This window comes from Rhizopus delemar, genomic scaffold (genome assembly GCF_000149305.1).
Source record: "Rhizopus delemar RA 99-880 supercont3.4 genomic scaffold, whole genome shotgun sequence".
NCBI classification, from domain to species: Eukaryota; Fungi; Mucoromycota; class Mucoromycetes; order Mucorales; family Rhizopodaceae; genus Rhizopus; species Rhizopus delemar.
Genome location: NW_027137830.1, coordinates 1,214,109 through 1,229,378, shown reverse-complemented (window position 1 = coordinate 1,229,378; position 15,270 = coordinate 1,214,109). Strand labels below are relative to the sequence as shown.

Genomic DNA, 15,270 nt, shown 5'->3' with positions numbered 1-15,270 from the left:
TTCACAAAAATAAGAATGGAGATTTCAATAGGACCCAAAATTATATATGATTTTATTTAATAATATATGTCCAGAGTTTATATACTTTTCACAGTGTAGATATTAATATATGTACTATGCGGATGGCGAAATGCCCACAGCCTTATGCAGATGGCTAAATGTTATATTCTATTATGCAAATCTTTATATAATTTAATATAAGCACTTGCTCCTCATTCACCAGTCTATTTTGGTAGATATACATACATATTAATAAAACTACATTTCCATATACTCACACTATCAATCGTTAATAATGCTTGATTGCTATACAATGATTATCTTTGGAGCACAACATGCGCCTCCTCCAGCTTGCAAAGCATGCGAAAAAGAGTGCGTGCGAAGATAATGTTATAGCAATATATGGAATCAGATGTGATTATCCTGTGAACAATAACTTGAAAAAAAAATAAAAAAATGTCTATTGTATAAGCAAAAAATGAAAAAGCTTATAGTTGTCCAATCGCGTAATTGATTTCGAAGAAAACCCTAAAAAACCCTTTGAGGTAAAAATATACGGGACAAAAGAAATCAATTGCGAGACTTTCTAGTCTTTGATCGACGTGAAGTGTTTTTCCTTCTTTTAGGTGAATGATTTTGTTCATCATTACCATGTGCTTTTCGCTTACTATTTGTAGTAGCCTCATCGCTAATTATAGGGTTTCCATCGGCCTCACGACGTGCACGATATTCTAGGATAGGAACATTACTTTGGAAACTGTCACGAGGTTCCCAAGTATCTTCACTAGGAGGATAACCCTTCCACCTGACTCTATACTCATAGCCATGCTTACCCTGTCTATGGTCCACAATTGCTTGTAGTTCCCATTGCTTATCATTGGGATCAGGTTCAACATTATCTGATGATATGAGTACTATATGTGAAGTAGGAATATTTCTCGGTAAGAGAGCACCAGTTTTATCCATGAGTATGTAACTACCATTCTTGGTATAGCCATGAATAGTATACGGACCTTCATACCGTTCACTCGTTTTATCTGTACGATTGACGTTTTTAATCATTACTTCGCTCTTAAGAGGATATTGATCATGTATGATACGATTCTTTCTCATGAATTTGGTATTGTCATTCCTTTGTGTTTCACTAATCTTTTCACGAAGACCAGGAATAATTATATCCATAACATCTTTCAGTTTGTCTTCAAGAACCTGCGGGTCAATGGTTTGGTTATGTAATATAGGTTGAATATTACTATAATCAATCAGTTCATTGGGCTGTCTATTAAACATGACACAGAATGGACGCGAATAATGCAATCTTGCAAATTTGCAATTCATAGCATACTGTACACTAGGCAAGTAAAGGTCCCATTCGTTCTTAACACCATCCAATCGCTTTACAATAATTTGTTTTGCAAGACCTACGTATCTTTCATTCACACTATTACCAAGTGGATTGTAGGGATTGGATAATCTGTGTTCAATACCCGAATATTTAATCATTTGTTCTATGACTTCAGCAATGAATTCTTTACCATTATCACTTTGTATGATTTTTGGAAAGCCGATTAGACAAAAAATATCTACAAGTTCTTTGGCAACTGTAATCGCACTTTTATCACGCAAAGGTCTTAATACTGTAAACCTTGAAAAAAGATCTACCAGTACAAGGAAGAAATTATTGCCTTGAGCAGAGGTGACATTGAATGATCCGAGATCAACCGCAAAGTGATCTCCAGGAGCATCAGGAAGTATGCTTCGAGGTGGATGATATCCATGTTTACCAATATTAAACAATCGGCATTTAGGACAATTTTTAACAATATCTAAGGCATCATCCTTGAGATTATTCCAATGTAATTGCCTACTATGAACCTCGTCTACAATACTTTTATAGCCGAAATGTCCATTGAGATGTATTTTAAGTAATATCTCATGACGTTCTTCAGGTGGTGGAGTAAGGAAATCAGCGACATCGATCTTACGAAGTAGTAATTCTTTTTGTGCGACCTCAGCACTTACGTCCGTCTTAGAAAGGTGGGAAATTTTCTTGTTCTTTCCTTTCTTATTATTTTTCTTAGATTTTATTATGTTGGCAGATTTACCTCCCTCCAGATCGTTGTCTAAATGGTCAATAAACAATCTGCTTAAAGCGTCACAAATAACGTTGTCTATACCTTTACAATGAGTGACGGTAAAATCCATTTCAAAAATAGATTCATACCAGTTTAACATCATTTTGTTGGGATTCACTTGAGAATGTAAATATGTTAAACTCTGATGATCAGTATAAAGGAAGAAATGAGAGCCATACAACCACTTGTAAAACTTTTTGAAACAATATACAATTGCCAGTAGTTCACGTTTGGTAGTGGAGTAACCTCGTTCCGATTTAGACAATGATCGAGAAACAAAGCTAATATAATAAATGGTGTTATCGATTATTTGATAAAGCAATCCACCGATAGAAAAATCACTTGCATCAGTGCCAACATAAAACGGATAGTTTAAGTTTGGCGAACTTAACACAGGTGCATTCGACAAAGCGGTTTGGATTCTTTTGAATGCTTTAAGATGAGTATCATTCCAAATTTTCTCTATTGAACTCATAGTACGAAGTTTGTCTAATGGAGCAGTCAATTTGGAGAAATTAGGGATACTTGCACGGAAGTAATTGGCATACCCAAGAAAAGATTGGATATCACGACCAGTACGTGGAATAGGCCAATTATGAATATTAGAAACTTTGGCAGGATCTAAACTAAGGCCAGTGGAACTGATGGTAAAACCAAGAATCGTAACGCAGCTCTGTAAATAATGTGATTTCTTAGTGTTCAAAATCAGATTTGCCTTATTCAAACGTTTTATAACCTCATTGAGACATTCTGCATGATGGTTTGTATCTTTATCAGTAAAGACAGTTAAATCATCAATAAATATCGTAACATATGGCAGATCAGCAAAAAGATTAGTCAAAGTACGTTGAACTAAAGCACTAACTGGAGCAAGACCAAAAGGCGCTTTCTTGAACATATATTGTATACCATTAAATGTAAACGAAGTCTTTGGTTGATCTTCTTTACGGATAGGAAATCTATGAAAGGCTTGTTTCAAATCCAAAGTAGTAAAAAATTTGGCATTTCCCATTTTCTGATGTAGTTCAGAAATCAATGGTAGAGGAAAACGATCAATATTTGTGAGAATAGAATTCAGCTTTCTAATGTCAAGGCATGGCCGAATCTCTTCACCATATTCACCGTTAGGACCTTTCTTAGGGACAACAAGAAGGGGAGAATTGAATTCAGTGTTAGGAGGTGCAATTGTAATAACATCGTCACGTAACCAATCATCAACTTGCTTTTGAACAGTTGGAATATGTGCGTTGGCTATGGGATATGGTGCTCTGTATGCTTTTTGACCAGGCACAGTATCCAAATTTACAACGGCTTCAGGGATTTCACAACTAGATGTCAAGGGAATCTTAGCATTAGCATCTAGATTCAACTGAATCGTATCAAAGAATATTTTTCGTTCGTAATCAGTGCCAACCGGAGATTGATTTGGCTTAATGCATTCAGGGTCAATAGGATCAGGTATAACCGGATGATTATTAGAATCCCAATCAGACGCAAGTCCTGACATATAAATTTTTAATTTAGGCATTAAATCAAAACCGATACAAATAGGAGTGATAGAATTAAATTCAAAAATTTCAAAATTATGAGACGTAATGATATTATTGTAAACAATATTAACTTTATTAATAGTGCCAATACGATTTGCAAAAGAATCTTTACTTCCCAAGGTGATAGAACCAGAAGCAGGAGAAACTTTCAAACCAAGAGAAGAAGCGAAAGAAGGTGAGATACAAGAAAAAGTAGACCCAGAGTCCACGAAAGCACGAGTTCTAACGCCCTCTATAGTTATTGGAACAATAATACAATTAGAAGGTACACTTTTGAAATTTTGTGGGTTGTACTTACATTCCTTTGATAGGCGATCGATTTCGCTATCAATTTCCATCTGGTCCTTAGCAAAGGGCATAGGACCCAAGGACGACGAAGAAGGAACACTATCAGTAGCAAATGCCATAGTAGTGGCAGAAGGAGTACCAGAGGTACCAGCCAAATCAGCACCAGAAGCACGAGAATTCTCTTCCAGCCTGAGATTGTCCATCTTGCAGGACGCATCATCAACCACAGACATAGCCCGCATGGCCCTTTCACCTACAGCAGAACCAGTTTTGCACACGTGTGCTTTAGACCAAGGAGATACACCACATTTAAAGCACTGGTTTTTGGCTCGAGCAGTTTTTATGGCGGCGGCCTTTTTTGCACCTTTGCACTCTTCTGTAGAATGATTACCATGGGTTTTGTGGAAGTTACAGTACTTCTTCTTCATGTTGGTTCTGCCCTGAACACCAAGGTTTTCCTTTGCAGGAGCAGCAGAATCACGACGCGAATGTCCAAAAGACAAAGAAGAAGCAGACGAGCGGAACAATTTGTTATATAAATCTCTTGATATGGCGGCGATTGTGTTTAAACACATTTTCTTTTCTGGTGATGCACCACAAATAGCCACGTTCACCACCTGATTAAGTTCTTTGGGAAGACCAGCCACAAATTTGTTAGTCAACACCAACTTATCAATGATGCCCGAACGGCGAGCAAGAGAGTTGAACCTATCAATATAGGCTTCGATGGATTCTTTAGGATACATGTAAATACCCAAAAGTTCAGAAGTGCAAACAGTCTTTTCATCAGCCATAGTACTTCCGTAGTGACCAATGAAGACTTCCTTGATCTTTGCCCAGTTGAAAGGAGTACGAGAAGCACCGACAATTTCTTCCAACCATATTTGTTGATCGTTCGATAAACAAGGCAAAATCAAGCGGAACCAATGTTGATCCAAGCTGAGACCATGACATTTGAGAATGTTTTCAAACTTTCTCAGACAAGCTTTGACATCAGATAGTACTGGCATATTAGAATCAAAAGTCGAACCAGGCCATTGGAATACAGGAAGGTTAGGTGGAACAAAAAACCTTTGTTGATCAGCAGTGGTAGGGTTTGTACGAGATACCACAGGATCTTCGATCATTGAGACAATCAGAGCATGACTACTCTTCAAGGCAGTTAGATCTCTTGCCTTCTGGGTTAGCAGATGCCTAATGTTGTCAAGTTCCTGAGCAGACTTGTTGCTAGGATTGGTAACTAGCTCCACCGTTAAGGATTTAATTTCCTCAACAAGAACAGACATGATGCCTTTCATGTGGTGAGCTGAGCTAGACAAGCTAGCGTTACTATCCGGCAACAAGGAAGACTGACCATCATCTAGAACAGGAGAAGCAGAAGACTGGGAATCACCATCGTAGTTCATGGTAACATCTTCGAGAGCAGTACCGTTGGAGTTTTGAATAGGTAAGTGAGAAACCAAGTTAGCAGCAGAGTTGTTGGACATGTTAAATAAAATCAAAGTTTAAGTGTATTGAAAAAAAATGTTTTGTTCACAAAAATAAGAATGGAGATTTCAATAGGACCCAAAATTATATATGATTTTATTTAATAATATATGTCCAGAGTTTATATACTTTTCACAGTGTAGATATTAATATATGTACTATGCGGATGGCGAAATGCCCACAGCCTTATGCAGATGGCTAAATGTTATATTCTATTATGCAGATCTTTATATAATTTAATATAAGCACTTGCTCCTCATTCACCAGTCTATTTTGGTAGATATACATACAGTAGGTCAAAAAACTGCTGCAAGGAATTGCAAAATTCATGTTTTATAGCTGCTTGTCCATGGATACTGCACCAAACTATCTCAAACTTTGACTGTTTGTACCTCAATAGAAAGTGCGTTTATTCGTCGATTATCGGATATGGGCAATGTTTATTGGTGGAATTTGATACTGCTAAATGTAGTATTTTAAACATCCGGTATTTTTTACTTGTTTACATATGTTTGAAATAATGAATTTTAATACAACCCAACCGGTTGCCATCACAATTTTTCTCACTTTTGACGTGATTAGAATGTTATCTGTATTTAAGAGTGCTTACAATTCCTTTATTTTAAATTTTATATTCCCTTGTTTAAATTATTTCTCGTTTTTAGCCTCTCGTCAATTGCATGCATAAATCACTGTCAGAGGAGAAAGTAAACGATCTCAAACAGACATTAACCGGATCCACATCAAAATATGATATTGCTAAGGAGACTAGATTACATGAATCAACTGTTAGTAGATACTTTATAACGTTGTTTTCAAGTAGGACAGTGAGCACAGGTGATAGACCTGCAGTAGTCTCCAAAGTGACGAAGCGGTTAATCAAAAGAAAAGTCATGGAATGGGTTCTAAAGACTTCCAAAGAGGTATACCGGGAGCCAGTTGGATTTGGCTACGATATCTCATACCAGTCAGAAATTAACGTACTGAAATCAATGGAGTTCCATTTTCTGATAGAAAAAAAGGAGCCATTTCAGACAAAAGTGCATACGTAGCATCAGTTGAAATGGAACAAGGAGCATCAGGATTGGGCAATGGTTGACTGACAACAAATCGTTTACTTTAATGAAACCAAGATCAACGTATAGGGCTTTGATGGTGATAATCACTATCGGAAAAGGCCAAGTGACCTTTTTCAACATCATGACCTGGATTTTGTAATTCAGCATGAAGCTAGCAAATTGATGTCCTGGTGTTGTATAACCTCTGAAGGACCAGAATATGCTTGCTGAATTTACGATGGAAAGTTGTACTCGGGTGTTTACCAGCATATTTTGAACACTACGCTTTGTGGTACTATGAAGTACTACAATTTCGACTGGTCCAACATTTAGTTTTAGCATGACAATGACCCAAAGCACAAGGCATAATTTACAATGGCCTAGTTATGTAGTAACCAAGAGAGCTATATTAACGATTGGCCAGCTCAGAGCCCGGACTTAAATTCAATCGAGCACGTATGGCATCCATTGAAGTTGTAGCTCAATTATTACGAACGTAGAGCAAAGAACACAGATGTGCTTTGGGAACGAGTTGATGAAATATGAATTGACTTCGATAAATAACTTTGCCAAAGGCATGTAGATAACATTTTGAGAAGAACTCAAGAGATTATTAATAGAAAAGGAGGTTCAACTAAATATTAATAAATAAATTCATTCCGTTCAAATTTTCGTTTTTCCAAATTTTCAAATTGCGCATCTCATACTTCCTTCAATACTTATCCAATAGGGCTTAAACTCTTTCGGATTTTTCAAGACATGTAGAAGATTTACTATGTGGGAACAGAGGCAGTTTGTGCCATTGTAACAGGATGTGCGCTACAAAAACCAAGAAAAATGGATTCCTTGCAGCAGTTTTTTGACCTACTGTAGCTTCAGCTTAAAATGATACCATATATGCTCGATTGGATTCAAATCAGGACTTTGGGATGGCCAGTCATCAATATAACACATGCTGTTATCTTCCATATACTGTTTTGTTGACTTTGATCGGTGTTTTGGGTCGTTGTCATGCTGAAAAATGGATGATTTCCAATCTAGGCCATAGTACCCGAGTGTGTCTTTAAGGCTTGTACCAAGGATTTCTTGGTACACCTCTGAATTCATGGTGCCATCATATATCTGACAGGCATACCCGGGTACCTCACTGGTTATACAGCCCCACAACATGATACCATCACCACCATGCTTCACTGTAACTTCAATGCGATGAGGCTGAAGACGGTCTCCTTTACGCTTCCAGTAGTATTTACAGCCATCCGATTCCCAGGTATTAATTTTGGCTTCATCTGAGAAGATGATACGTCGCCAGTCGTGAATGGTCCAATACTGATGCTTTTTAGCCCCAGCTAATCGAGCTTTTTTGTGCTGTGCAGCGAGTAAAGGCTTCTTCTTTTTTATCTCAACAAAGATTTCCACAGAATGCAAAACATTAACAGCAGATTGGAACGACATAGAATGCCACAACTCTTCCAGCTTCAGGTGGATCTTCTTGGTAGTCCTTAATGAGTCATTTAGGACCTCTCGCTTGATTAGTCGACGAGTGATGTCGCTTACAAGATACTGTTTGCCATCTTTCTTGCGAATCCGGTTAGGCATCCACTTATTTGCATGGTTGATAACAGTGTTTTGATGCACTCCAAACCGTTTTGCAGTAACATCAGTCAATACATCATGCTCTATTGCTGATTTGATGTCCATTTGAGTTTCGTATGCTAAGGATTTGGGCATTTTTGTAGATGGATAGATGATGCAGTAGATGGAAATTTACTTACGGATTAGCGAAAGAAAGAATAATCAATTCTTTTCCAAATTTTAAGTTTTATGTTCCGGGATGACTGCGCTATCCGGGAAATGCCTAAAACTTGCCGGAACATTGTTTGGAATGACCTATGGCGGAGAAAAGAAATTATATATGAAAGTCAAAATACCTCACAAATAGACCGCCTCCAGTTCATAGCTGCTTATTCGCTCAGTTTTCAATTTCCGTCGTCGGAATTTTATGCAAATAAACTCAACCTATTGTGCAACATCTGTGCAAAGTTTGAGAAAGATACAAAAGCTATTGAGTAATCTAGAAGACTATAACGTCAAAACGTGTTGAGGTTTGTGAGGTATTTTGACCCACTGTAATTCTGCGAGGCATTTTAAAAAATTGAGAGTGGGAAAAGTTACGTAGTGAGAAACATTTTAAAATGTAAGAAACTTTAGTGGATTTATATACACCTTACAGACTGAGACTAGGGCTACAAGATGATGTAACTTTCATTTCACAACATGTAATCCCTGTGATGTAATGATGAATAAAAGATGAATAACCACTTTGACGTAAATGTGCTGTATTAGTCTATGGCAAATCATGCTATATATGACTAGTGTATGACGTCAATTCAAGCAACAGTTTAGCATAAAATAAAGTTCTCTATCTAACGGTAGTTAAATTACGTCAATACTGCTAATAGTCGTTGATCTATCCCATGAAAAGAGGTTTGTGTCCGGGTTTTGCAACGCACTGTAAATACCCTTATATCTTATCCCTATTTTGACTTTACTTCACTTTACTTTTGAATTTTATATTCTTTTTATATTTTCTTTATTTTATAAAACAATAAATCCATCAAGCGTTCAATTGAAACCCTTTGGTCTGTGTTCGATTTTAAAATACTGAAGTCCCTTGAAGTCAATAATCTTCATTGTAAACCTATTCCTAAACCTCAAGAGTTTAACCTATTCTAACAAGTTTGATCTACTATTAACAAGATCTGGTGGTCACTATCGACAAAACTTACATACTTAAAAACCTAAACCCGCAAACAAGCAATATATTAAAGAAAATTACAATGACAAGAGACAAAAGGCGCCCCATATTTTTATATATAAATAAGATGAATATTTTTAACAAATATTCGATATCCAATAAATCCAATAAATTCTATAAATTCAAGAAATCAAATCTTCTTACGCTTAAAAAGCAATCTTTTCTTATTGGATCACAATAACCTTTTCTTTTCTTTTTATTTTTACTTATTCTTTCTGATCTGATACCCGAGTTATCACAAATCAAGAAAGATCCCTTTTATTTTTATCTTTTATCAAACAATCTTACTCTTAACCTTATTGATCTAAAAAGATCTGGTGGTCACTACTCAAAGACAATTTACTCTAAAGAACTGTTAAACGTTCAATCAAGTTACCTAAATTCAAGTCATTCAAGACTTCAAACCTCAATTTAAACAAATCTACATCACTTTAATTACAAGCCAACTCCCAAGTACTAACAAGTTACATTATCAAGACTTTTGTACGAGTTACTGAAGATGACTCATGAAGTAGACAATAATGAACTTTCATCATGACTCACAAAATATAACTATTACTGTAAATAATTCACTTTGTAGAATAATATAAATACTGTGAGAATGGTCTCTTTGGATGAAGCACAAGACAACTCCGACATGGGTTGTTAAAATAACTTAAGTTATTTTAACAACCATTGTCAAAGAAATAATAATAGCCGCAAAAATAAAAAAGGTCAAAAAAAATAAGAAAAGCTAAAAAGAAAAGCAAAAAAATATTATTCATATATACAGTGGGTGGAAAAATGGCTCCTGTTGTGCTCCAAAGATAATCATTGTATAGCAATCAAGCATTATTAACGATTGATAGTGTGAGTATATGGAAATGTAGTTTTATTAATATGTACAGTAGGTCAAAAAACTGCTGCAAGGAATCCATTTTTCTTGGTTTTTGTAGCGCACATCCTGTTACAATGGCACAAACTGCCTCTGTTCCCACATAGTAAATCTTCTACATGTCTTGAAAAATCCGAAAGAGTTTAAGCCCTATTGGATAAGTATTGAAGGAAGTATGAGATGCGCAATTTGAAAATTTGGAAAAACGAAAATTTGAACGGAATGAATTTATTTATTAATATTTAGTTGAACCTCCTTTTCTATTAATAATCTCTTGAGTTCTTCTCAAAATGTTATCTACATGCCTTTGGCAAAGTTATTTATCGAAGTCAATTCATATTTCATCAACTCGTTCCCAAAGCACATCTGTGTTCTTTGCTCTACGTTCGTAATAATTGAGCTACAACTTCAATGGATGCCATACGTGCTCGATTGAATTTAAGTCCGGGCTCTGAGCTGGCCAATCGTTAATATAGCTCTCTTGGTTACTACATAACTAGGCCATTGTAAATTATGCCTTGTGCTTTGGGTCATTGTCATGCTAAAACTAAATGTTGGACCAGTCGAAATTGTAGTACTTCATAGTACCACAAAGCGTAGTGTTCAAAATATGCTGGTAAACACCCGAGTACAACTTTCCATCGTAAATTCAGCAAGCATATTCTGGTCCTTCAGAGGTTATACAACACCAGGACATCAATTTGCTAGCTTCATGCTGAATTACAAAATCCAGGTCATGATGTTGAAAAAGGTCACTTGGCCTTTTCCGATAGTGATTATCACCATCAAAGCCCTATACGTTGATCTTGGTTTCATTAAAGTAAACGATTTGTTGTCAGTCAACCATTGCCCAATCCTGATGCTCCTTGTTCCATTTCAACTGATGCTACGTATGCACTTTTGTCTGAAATGGCTCCTTTTTTTCTATCAGAAAATGGAACTCCATTGATTTCAGTACGTTAATTTCTGACTGGTATGAGATATCGTAGCCAAATCCAACTGGCTCCCGGTATACCTCTTTGGAAGTCTTTAGAACCCATTCCATGACTTTTCTTTTGATTAACCGCTTCGTCACTTTGGAGACTACTGCAGGTCTATCACCTGTGCTCACTGTCCTACTTGAAAACAACGTTATAAAGTATCTACTAACAGTTGATTCATGTAATCTAGTCTCCTTAGCAATATCATATTTTGATGTGGATCCGGTTAATGTCTGTTTGAGATCGTTTACTTTCTCCTCTGACAGTGATTTATGCATGCAATTGACGAGAGGCTAAAAACGAGAAATAATTTAAACAAGGGAATATAAAATTTAAAATAAAGGAATTGTAAGCACTCTTAAATACAGATAACATTCTAATCACGTCAAAAGTGAGAAAAATTGTGATGGCAACCGGTTGGGTTGTATTAAAATTCATTATTTCAAACATATGTAAACAAGTAAAAAATACCGGATGTTTAAAATACTACATTTAGCAGTATCAAATTCCACCAATAAACATTGCCCATATCCGATAATCGACGAATAAACGCACTTTCTATTGAGGTACAAACAGTCAAAGTTTGAGATAGTTTGGTGCAGTATCCATGGACAAGCAGCTATAAAACATGAATTTTGCAATTCCTTGCAGCAGTTTTTTGACCTACTGTAAGTATGTACTAAAATAGAGCAAAAAGCATGCACGAACTATGGCAGAGAGTGGAAAAGGAATGGAATTCCTTTACAAAAGATCAGTGCTTAAAGTATATTGACAGTATGCCAGAAAGAATACAAGCTGTCATTGCTGAAAAGGGCGGGTCAACTAGATATCAATAAAGTCAAAATACCTCACAAATAGACCGAGCTTAAGTATCTGTCTCCTAATAGACCTCATCTAATTATCTGACTTTAAACTTTTGGCACACAGTAGTGCACACATAGATGGCTCTATATTTTAAATTTGAAATGATTGAGCCAATTTGTCATGGAATTATATCAAAAATAAGTAAAAATCACCATACGTTTGTGAGGTATTTTGACCCACTGTAGCTCTAGTAAGCTTGACAGCGTCAAAATTTGCCTACATAACAACGAAGCCACAGCAAATATTGCTGCAAAAACTGGGGTCTCTGATCGTACTGTACGTCGCTTAAAGGCTACCTTAAAACCAGACTATATCCGACCTAAGGGCGGAAGGCCAAAATATACCCAGAAACTCCGCACCAATGGCCTTTGTTTAAAGCTAAGCTCTGGTGCCTTAAAGTCTATTTCTGATGTATGTTCTTATTTGAAGTCAATTGGATGCTCGATGAGCAAATGGCAAGCAAAAAGGCTGATGAACGAACTTGGCTTTAAAGCTATGTCGTATTTTCCTTATTAAATACTCAAATGTCGTGTGAGATTACTCAAGATCTCCATGTCATATAATTTAAAACTACCTCTATATAACACGTAGTGTTATATAGCCATCAGTACTCATAAACAACTTTAGTAATTTACATTGCGCAACTTCGGTTCTTCAATTATTAATTTTATAAAATCAGACGTAGTTTGTATTTAATGAGCTCTCTCTCCTGTCTTCACTAAATAAAGAGGTTCAAGAGTCTCATCGATTATCAGTTTCCTGTTTACACTTTATTTTTACTTTTAATCGACTACAAACTACTCACCCAATATCACACAAAAAAACATAAATTTCGAAGATAATAGCTCATAAGATCATAACTCAGTCATGCATTAATTTCTCCGCTCCAAGTTTGGATCATAAGTACTATATACGTGACACTATACCTGTGCGAAATTTCGAATTAAAAGCTTGACTAGACGACGATTTATAGGGATTTGCATGGTCTTTTAATTTTTGTGCCCGGGTTTTGCAACGCACTGTATATGTTTTTTTTTGTTTTTGTAATTTTATGTTGTTTTTGGTTTTCAAGCAAAAGAGTTGATACTCCGTTTTCAAATAGGTTGTTACGCAAAAGTTCATTTTCTAACTGGCGTGGTACTAAAGAAACTTGACTGTATATCTTTCATCATGAACTGTAATTATTCATGCTTGTATCGGGGACTAAATTCTCGTTCGTGCAACAATAAAGAACGAATTGTAATATTGCCAAAAATAGAAAACAAAAGTGTCGTGTCAGATCACGAATAGATTTTTTAAGGTAATTAACAAAGGTACAAGATAATTAATTGAGTAGTAAAAAGCTAATTGTTTATTTAATAAATATAAGATCTATTTATACTATTTTATGTTTGCTGCGGTGGTGATGTTTGTTACTTGCAGTTATGATGTTAATACTGAAGACATTGTTATTTTAAAGGTTGGCTTGTAGTAAGTGAGTTAAATTGGGTAAAGTTTGCTTGTAAAGCTTGATTTAAGGTTGTGATTGCCTTGTAAGTTGTTGTTTTGTATGGAATTTAAGCAGATGCTAGAAAAGTAGTGACGACCAGATCTTATGTGTAAGATCAATACGATGTTTCTTGATAAAAGTTAAAGTAGAGTAAAAAGTTTAGGTAAACAGGGACTTTCTTGTTAAAGTTTGTTAATTATTGAGTAGAAATATATGATTTATTTAAACTAACTAACCACTTCTTCACAAAAGATGGGATATATACAGTAGGTCAAAAAACTGCTGCAAGGAATTGCAAAATTCAGGTTTTACAGCTGGTTGTCCATGGGTACTGCACCAAACTATCCCAAACTTTGACTGTTTGTACCTCAATGGAAAGTGCATTTACTCGTCAATTATCGGATATGGGCAATGGTTATTGGTGGAATTTGAGATCGCTAAAGGTAGTACTATGAACATCCGACATTTTTTACTTGTTCACATATGTTTTAAATGACGAATTTTAATACGACCCAACCGGTTGCTATCATAATTTTTCACATTCTTGACATGATTAGAATGATGCCAGTATATAAAAGCGCTTACAATTCCTTTATTTTAAATTTTATATTCCCTTATTTAAATTATTTCTCTTTTTTACCCTATCGTCAATCGCATGCCTAAACGGCTGTCAGAGGAGAAAATAAACGATCACAAACAGGCATTAACCGCATCCACATCAATGTATGATATTTCCAAGGAGCCTGGATTACATTAATCAACTGTTAGTAGATACTCTAGACGACTGTTTTCAAGTAGGACAGTAAACACAGGTGGTAGACCTACAGTAGTCTCCAAAGCGACGAAGCGGTTAATCAAAAGAAAAGTCATGGAATGGGTTCTAAAGGCTTCTAAAGAGGTGTACCGGGAGCTGGTTGGATTTGGCTATGATATCTCATACCAGTCAGAAATTAACGTACTGAAATCAATGGAGTTCCATTTTCTGATAGAAAAAAAGAAGCCATTTCAGACAAAAACGCATACGTAGCATCAGTTAGAACGGGTCAAGGAGCATCAGGATTAGGCAATGAGTGACTGACAGCAAACAGTGTACTTTAATGAGACCAAGCTCAGCGTATAGGGCTTTGATGATGCTGATCACTACTGGAAACGGCCAAGTGACCTTCTTCAACATCATGACCTAGATTTTGCAATCAAGCACGGAGCTAGCAAAATGATGCCCTGGGGTTGTATAATCTCTGAAGGACCAGGATATGCTTGCTAAATTTACGATGGAAACTTGAACTCGGGTGTTTACCAGCATATTTTGAACACTACGCTTCGTGATACTATGAAGCACTACAATTTCGACTGGTCCAACATTTAGTTTTAGCATGATAATGACACAAAGCACAAGGCATAATCTACAATGGCCTAGTTATGTAGTAACCAAGAGAGCTATATTAACAATTGGCCAGCTCAGATCCCGGACTTAAATTCAATCGAGCACGTAGGACATCAATTGAAGTTGAAGCTTAACAATTACGAACGTAGAGAAAAGAACGCAGATGTGCTTTGGGAACGCGTTAATGAAATATGAACTGACTTCGATAAATATCTTTGCCAAAGGCACGTAGATAACATTTCGGAAAGAACTCAAGAGATTATTAATAGAAAAGGAGGTTCAACTAAATATTAATAAATAAGTTCATTCCGTTCAAATTTTCATTTTTTCAAATTTTCAAAT

The 15,270-nt window shown here is 36.0% G+C and overlaps 2 protein-coding genes across 2 annotated transcripts; both read right to left on the bottom strand.

The window, feature by feature from the left end:
* Positions 1–570: 570 nt before the first annotated feature.
* Positions 571–5,460, bottom strand: RO3G_05960 (uncharacterized protein; the record flags this gene model as incomplete). Its single annotated transcript, XM_067660550.1, has 1 exon — positions 571–5,460. The coding sequence occupies one exon, from the start codon at positions 5,458–5,460 to the stop codon at positions 571–573; it is 4,890 nt and encodes a 1,629-aa protein (XP_067516651.1).
* Positions 5,461–7,292: 1,832 nt separating this feature from the next.
* Positions 7,293–8,250, bottom strand: RO3G_05959 (uncharacterized protein; the record flags this gene model as incomplete). Its single annotated transcript, XM_067660549.1, has 2 exons — positions 7,293–7,338; positions 7,388–8,250. The coding sequence occupies 2 exons, from the start codon at positions 8,248–8,250 to the stop codon at positions 7,293–7,295; spliced, it is 909 nt and encodes a 302-aa protein (XP_067516650.1).
* Between the last annotated feature and the right edge of the window lie 7,020 nt (positions 8,251–15,270).